Source organism: Microtus ochrogaster, chromosome 5, assembly GCF_000317375.1.
Source record: "Microtus ochrogaster isolate Prairie Vole_2 chromosome 5, MicOch1.0, whole genome shotgun sequence".
Classification (NCBI taxonomy): Eukaryota; Metazoa; Chordata; class Mammalia; order Rodentia; family Cricetidae; genus Microtus; species Microtus ochrogaster.
The window spans coordinates 74,245,501-74,252,902 of record NC_022012.1 but is presented as its reverse complement, the minus strand read 5'-3'; the positions used below and the strand labels follow the sequence as shown (position 1 = coordinate 74,252,902).

Genomic DNA, 7,402 nt, shown 5'->3' with positions numbered 1-7,402 from the left:
TGAAAGAAAAAAGAAAAGGAAGTTGGGGAAGGGTGCAGTGTATGTGTGTGCTGTGTTCATGCAGGAGTGTGTGCAAGTTTGCAGATCTGTACGCACACAGAGGCCAGAGAGGCATTAAAGCATCTTGCTTTTTGCTTTATTCCTTGGAGACTGGGGTCTCCATGAGCCCCGGGAAATGCTGACAGTCAAGGGTCCACAGCGATCCTCCTGTCTCAGCCTCGCAGGGCGGGGATTACAGGCACTCACACACCAATGACTGACTTTTTACGTGGGTGCCCGGGACTTGAACTCAGGTCTTCATGCTTGTATAACAACCACTTTACCCCACTGAGCTTTCTCCCCATTTCCCTGAAGTTGGCTTGGATCCAATATCACTTTGTCGATTTGATAAGGATGATTTATAAACCAGTGAAACTTGTGTGTGAGGTCTGACAGCTCTTGCTCCATCCTGTCATAAGCTTCTCTTTCCATTCTCTCCCCTCCTACTGAGGAAAGAAGTCCTTTTTGGGAACTCCCTGTGGACCAGGTAGTATGGTGAAAGAGACATTGAGGTTCTTAGAGGAAGCCCCAAGTCTTTGCTACTGAGCCAATGGGCCGCACACTCCACACCATGGGCTTTGTGCATGGATTCAGAAATAGCCTATCCCCCAGGGGATGGTATATAGTGGTCTCTGATGCTTCAGGCCTGACAAATGAAGAGGGACAGTGGCCTGGTAGCAGCTCCCGAGGGCCAGTCAAGGCTACACTGGAGTCCAGCACAGAAGGAATCTGGGACATTGACTTTGTCTATTATTTGAGTGGGCTGCCATGCCTCTGACCTGGCTCACCATCTGTGTTGCAGAGGACACCTACAGCTCCGAGGAGACTGTGGACCACCAACCCGTCCACCTGAGGGTCATGGACACTGCAGACCTGGTAACATTATCTCCATTCCCCAACCTCCCAGAGAGGGCAGCAGATCCATGCAGCCTCCCAAATTCTGACCTCACACGGGAATCTGGATCCCGTTAGGCTCCAGGTTGCTGTGTGACCCTGAATGGGGCTCTGACTCTTCAGGGCCTGAATTGCTGACATCAGCCCAGTTATCCTGTGCTGTAAGGCTAAGCACACACGTGTGCATGCCTGTTTACACAGACACTCCAACTGGAGTGTGCCAGCCTGTGTCCCCAGCATATCTCTCCAAGTCCTCCCTAGCCCCTGCCATGGCTGGAGTCAGTTCTCAGAGGCCAAAGGGGCAGTATGGACCTGACCCAAAACCAGCAGTACTCAGGGACAGCAGGTCCTTGGAGGGCCATGCCAAAATCTTTGACTCAGTGCCCAAGGGCCAAGGTCTCCAGGTCTCTGACTGGGTGGTGGGAGGAGGTTCATGAGACAATGTCTCTTTTCACACTGAGCCAAATCAACACTGAAGTGCCCCTGTGCAGAGATCTGCTGGGGAACAATATACACAGACTCAGGAGGTGGAGAGGACAGCCCAGGTGAAGGCCTTTCCCCCCACATTCTCCTGCCTCTAAGTCGGATTCCTCTCCTTCAATCCAGGACACCCCCAGGAACTGTGAGCGCTATCTGAACTGGGCCCATGCCTTCCTGGTGGTCTATAGCGTCGATAGTCGCCAGAGTTTTGAGGGCAGCAGCAGCTACCTGGAGTTGCTGGCCTTGCATGCCAAGGAGACTCAGCGCGGCTACCCTGCTCTGCTGCTGGGCAACAAGCTGGACATGGCCCAGTACAGGTGGGTGCGGGCATCTTAGCCCTCTTCTCTAAAGCTCGCTTGCATATGGGTGCAGAATGATATACCTAGGGATCACTGATGCCAAGAACGGCGGTGCTGTCAACTTCAGGTAAAGGGATTATTATGCCTGGAGTTTGTCTCCTAGGTGACCAATGACAGGAAGGGCCACTTGGGGGTGGGCTGGACTCCAATAGGCAAAAGAGAGAAGGCTCCCCTTTGTTTCAGGAGTCTCAGTAGTCTTTCACATCAGCCTTGCCTGAGGCTATGTGACATTCTGCGCACACCTCCCCCCAGCAACTGACTCGTCATTTGGTGCCCAACTCCAGTCCCAAGGAGAGGGTCTAATTTGCTCATTGGATCAGGTGTTTGCTGTGCTGTGGTCCAACCAGCCAGCCCTTGCCTCATCCAGGCATGGCACCCCAGGCTTGTTGCCACAGTAGGCTGCTGAGGTCAGGCCTCTCTTAGAAAGGCTTAGACTTGAACCAGAGGTCACGGACTGGGCCAGAGGGCAGATCGCCGCAGAATCGTCAGCCATGTTTTGCTTGGCTGGCACAATGTTTGCAATGACTTGGAATTGGAATGCTTTGAGGTGGAGCCTGCTTCCTTCAGCCGACCACAGACCCTGCCCCTCCCTGTGGTTTCTACCTCCACCCTCCCCACACATCCAGGTCACCCGCTTGGCCCTGAGGCCCTTGACACCGAGGCCTACACTTGAGCAATGGAACTGAGACTCTCCGACGTGGACATTGTTCCACGTGGCCAGTACACCTGCTGGGCGTGGTGCCTTCTGCTAGTCCCGGTCTGCTCTTAGCTTGCTCTTGCTCTCCCAGACCCCAGAGGCCCAGTGACTGAGGTTGGGGTTTGTTCAGATCACGTCACTCAAGCAGAGGGAGAAGAGAGTTGTGGTTTTCCAGAAAGGGAACTGTGATGGTATGGGGCCTTCTTCGTGGGAGGTCCAACCGTCAGTCTGAGAAAAGTTGCATCTTGGGGAATAAGGGATGTTGTACAGTGGGTACATTGCTGAAGGTGGGCCTTGAAATAGCTCCGAACCTGGACGAGCGAGCAGAAGACTGGACAGTGGAATTAGAGGGAGAATGTTCAATACAATATGGAGCGGGGGAGGGTGACTACAGGATGCTGTCTTAACCCCAGTGTTTACCAAAAGGATTGTTGAAAAATGGCTTGCAAGCGATTGAGCAGGAATCCAGGGTTTGAATAAGCAGCCCTAGTTTCCTGGATACAAGACATGATGATTTACCCCACTTCCTTTTTCTCTGAATGCAACACTAATAGGTTAGGGCTCAGCGGCACACTGGGTCTCCAGTCCCCTTGGTCCAGAAACTTTCCCCATTCCCTGGTATCTCCTCCCATCTTGGGCTGTGCAGTGGTTGGGGCAGCTCATCAATGGGTGGCAGTGAGCAGGAGTCTTGGCCTCAAGTCCCGAGGAGTCCCTGTCTGGATGTACGAGCTTCCCAAGAGCCAGTCTTCCTTTTTTCTCCACCTCCATTCCCATGGGAACTTCCACTCGCAAATGTCTATCCTGTCCTCGCAGGAGGCAGAGAGGACCAAACAGGAGCGCACGTAGCACCCCTGTCCTGTTCCTCTGTGCTCTACCTGCCCTCAGCTGGACAAGCAGACAAAACATCCACAAGCCCCAAGAGTCTGCCAGTAACAGGCTTCCTGAGTGATCTGAGGGGTGCGGCCCCCTTCAGTGCAAACCACTGTTCCTTCCTAATGCCAGTCCCTCAAGCTAGGGCTAAGGGTGGCCGTTTCCTGAGGAGACAGGCAATGGCTTTCTTCCTTTGGCCACAGGCACAGCCCAGCATGGGAGAATTTGGTTTCTTCTTTTCCCTTTTCTTCATATTCATTCCTAAATTCCAGCAACCTCAGCTCCCATTTATTCAATGCTGAGTCCGTGCCAGGGATTACGCTAAGCACGCCATGTAAATTGTCTTTCATAATCCTAACAGCTCCCAGAGGTGGGTGCCGTTCCCCTGTTGTATTGATGAGAAAACAGATTCAGAAGGTGAAGATGGGCCCAGACAGCTGGGGGGGAGATGGGAATGGGGGGACCCTCCCTCCCTGACTCTGAAGGTCACGCTCCTGACTGCCTCACCCTGCTTCCTCGCCAGGCAGGTCACCAAGGCTGAGGGAGCGGCTTTGGCAGGCAGATTCGGGTGCCTGTTTTTTGAGGTCTCTGCCTGCCTGGACTTTGAGCACGTGCAGCACGTCTTCCATGAGGCAGTGCGGGAGGTACGGCGGGGGCTGGAGAAGAACCCCATGGCCCGGCCCCTCTTCATCTCTGAGGAGAAAGCCCTGTCTCACCAGACCCCGCTCACAGCCCGACATGGGCTGGCCAGCTGTACTTTCAACACTCTCTCCACTATCAGCCTGAAGGAGATGCCCACGGTGGCCCAGGCCAAGCTGGTCACTGTGAAGTCATCCCGTGCCCAGAGCAAGCGCAAGGCACCCACCTTGACCCTACTGAAGGGCTTCAAGATCTTCTGAGGACCCTTCTACGGGAAATTTAGGCTTCACTGATGCTCGGGGCTGCAGGGCAGGAGCTGGCTTGCCCTCTGCTGAACCAACGGCCCTTATGCTCTGGTAGATAGCAGACTCCACCTCCAGCACCAAGCAGTCTCTACATGCTCACTGTGTGAGCCAGGGGACAGGCGGGGATGCTGCACTGAGTGCCTCCAGGCCTTGGGCTCCATGGTAACCTTTGCAGCCACCACCCTGGAGAGAAACTGTCCCGTTACAAGTCAGAGATCTGGAATCGGCTGCAAGCAGAAAGAACTGCCGTGCATATCCTGTGCCATGACTTCTGCCTGCTTCAGCCCCTGATAGGTCAGCTGCAGCCCCTGTTCAAAGCTTTGTCTATGTGAAGGCGGCTAACAGTTTATAGGGTGGCTGGCCCTGAGGTCCTACTGTCTCCTGATGGTAGAAAGAGGTAGGGCAGTTGTTCAGAGGCCCAGAGCTGATGCCTCCTGTGTCTTCTGACCTCTCAAAACCCCAGGCTACAAACCTTAGAAGAGCTTATCCAAGAAAAATCCAGTTAAAATAATCCTGTGAAAGCCTGGACAGGGCATTGAACGGGATGGGAGCATTTCAACTCTCGCTCTCAGTGAAGGGTGCAGAAAGGGGCTTTGGGTTCTACAGGCTAGGGAGCCTCTAGCATTTTTCCCCACCAGCATTTGGGGGACTCTTGTGTCCACTTTATTAGTAGACCCCCAGGACCCCCCTTCTTGAGCTTAATCACTAAGGCTGCAGAAAGTCATCCTGCCCAGTGATGGTCCCCAGGGGGTCCACAGCTGGCGGGAACAGACACCCCCTGGTGGGCACCATAGGTGCAGTCTGGTCTGGTTGGACCTAGGACCCTCAGCAATGGAGCTGAGTGTTCAGAGCCCCTTTTGGGGAGCGAGATCCCTAAGTGTTTGGGATTAATAAGGTGGATTTTTGCACCAACCATTTGGTGTTCTACCAAGTCCCAGATGTGAGAAGGCTGATGGGCAGGGCTACATCTGTTTCACTGTTTACCACAAACTAAATGAGCTGGTTCAAGAGGGGGCATTAGAAGAACTGAGCCGGGCATCCTCACCTAGGAAGCCTGCTCCTTCGGCTCCCAGCCAACAGGCCAACAGACCCAGGAGCTTGGACTGAAATGTCTCTAACCCAGTCTTCAGCTCTGTTCTATTGCTGGAGATGCTGAGGCCATGGGGAGCATGTGCTACAAGGTCTGGTCCTGTGACCTGACCAACAGGCCAGCTCTGAACTTTGTACTTTCTTATTTTTTTAAATACAGGGTCTCTCTAGTATGTAGCTCTGGCTGTCCTGGAGCTCACTATGCAAACGAGGCTTGAGTTGAACTCACAGAGATCCACCTGCCTCAGCCCTCCTAGTGCTGGAATTAAAGCTTCCACTACACACACGACTAAACTTTGTACATTTGATCCAAGCCACTAGTGTGTGCTTTGTAGAACACCAGCATTTGAACTGCCCACCTGGAGAAGCATTTTAATAAAAGACTTTTTTAAAATAACGAACTTTTGTCTGGTTGTGGTTTGTTTATTGTGTCTGTTGAAAATAAGTTAGGTTGACTGGACGTTACCGTCCAGCCTGAGGGTTTTGAGGCCACAGAGCTGGGCTCAGACCACAGTGACGTTCTGGCTGGGGTAGTGTGTTTTCTCAGCGCCCCTTAGCTCTCAGTTTCCTGTGGGTCGGGTAGAAAGAAGACCTGCGCTGTGTCTTTCTCATTCAGCTCAGTTTCCCCCAGGGGCAAGTCTGGCTTCTCTGAGATCAGTGTCTCTTTTAGATGGCTCAGGCTGCTGTTTTCTTTCATTCTGAAATCGTCCGGGTGGTGCAGCGTTTCTGGTGTTTCTTTGTCTTGAGACTGCTTCTTACGGTTTCTGGGGGAGAGGAAATAGTGTTGATCAGGGATGCAGAGCGGCTGGGTCAGGACCGAGTGGTTAGAGAGCTTGAGGGGAGATCCTCTGTACAGAAGTGGCAGTGGCCGAGTGGCTCCCACTTTTATATCTAGCATCTCTCTGCAAGGCTACCTGGGAGCTAAGTGTTGATTGAAGCCCTTCCCCCTTAAAGATGAGGAAGTCTCATACACGCATTGTACATTTAAATCTACCTATTCTGAGCCCTGTGACTTTTCTCCAAACCACGCTATCCTGATCCCAGGGCTGTCATCTTACTTAGTACAGGTTCTACAGATTCTTAGTTCATGCTCCATTCCTAAGATGCTGCCAGAAACCCTAACTAACCTTCAATCTCTCACTCTCCTTGTTTCTCCAAACAGGCTTGCCCACGCTGTTGGTCATGCATGTGAGACCCAACCCTGCACACAGCTCCTGTTGCCTACTTCCTCAGCCTGACAGTCTTTCTGCTAATTCTTGACCATCTCTCCTTTCTCCAAGATGGTTTACTTTAGGAACTCCTAGGCTTCCTGAAGGCCACGGTGGAAGGACCTGAGCACCAGAGAATCTGCCTGGCCCACAAGGGAGCAGGCCTCCCTGTTGCCCCTGTGGACAGCCACCTTGTCCCTCAGTTGAGTTTGCTGAGATAAATCCTTCCTGACAGGGTAAGAGGGACCGGGACCTCTTAAAGGGTGACACCTTCTGAGTCATTCCAAATTGCTGGCCAGGGCTAGGGGATTGTAATCAGAGGCAGCTGTGGGTTGTTTAATAGCTTTGGTCCCTGACAGCAAAAAGTGAAGAGCCAGTTTCCCTAAGTGACTCCTTAGATTGCCATCTAGGAAGGAAGCCCCGCCCCTCCCTCTGGAGACCCACTCCAGACCAACCCCTCACCTGTTTGCCAGGATGCTCCGTCTCAGGAGGAACATGCTTATCGCTGCCACCAGGATTGCCAGAACCAGCATGGAATAATTCCAAGGAGCCGCTGAGGAGGGACACACAGACATAAATCTTCAGGCCAGGTGACACTCAGACCCACTCACAGCTGGGGCTTGGACTCGGCCCGTCTCCGATCATTCTTTGTCTCCTGCTATGGAGACTCCATCAAGACCCCTTGCTCTGAGGGAACTGCCCGACTGACCAGTGGGTGAATGGTGGGGGTGGAGACAGAGCCCTGATCCTATGGGGGAGACAGAGCCCTGATCCTATGGTGGAGACAGAGCCCTGATCCTATGGGGGAGACAGAGCCCTGAT

The 7,402-nt window shown here is 53.1% G+C and overlaps 2 protein-coding genes across 2 annotated transcripts in view; one reads left to right on the top strand and one right to left on the bottom strand.

Moving 5' to 3' along the window:
* Rasl12 (RAS like family 12) overlaps positions 1-5,527 on the top strand; it is an 11,574-nt gene extending 6,047 nt beyond the window's left edge. Inside the window, exons 3-5 of the mRNA XM_005347760.2 lie at positions 842-915; positions 1,540-1,730; positions 3,863-5,527. Of these exons, the coding sequence (XP_005347817.1) occupies positions 842-915; positions 1,540-1,730; positions 3,863-4,238 (641 nt within the window). The 3' untranslated portion in view covers positions 4,239-5,527. The remainder of the gene's footprint in view (positions 1-841; positions 916-1,539; positions 1,731-3,862) is intronic.
* A 398-nt stretch (positions 5,528-5,925) lies between these two features.
* Slc51b (solute carrier family 51 beta subunit) overlaps positions 5,926-7,402 on the bottom strand; it is a 2,749-nt gene continuing 1,272 nt past the window's right edge. Inside the window, exons 2-3 of the mRNA XM_005347761.1 lie at positions 7,043-7,133; positions 5,926-6,136 (exon numbers count right to left, since the gene is read on the bottom strand). Coding sequence (XP_005347818.1) covers positions 5,926-6,136; positions 7,043-7,133 — 302 coding nt within the window. The remainder of the gene's footprint in view (positions 6,137-7,042; positions 7,134-7,402) is intronic.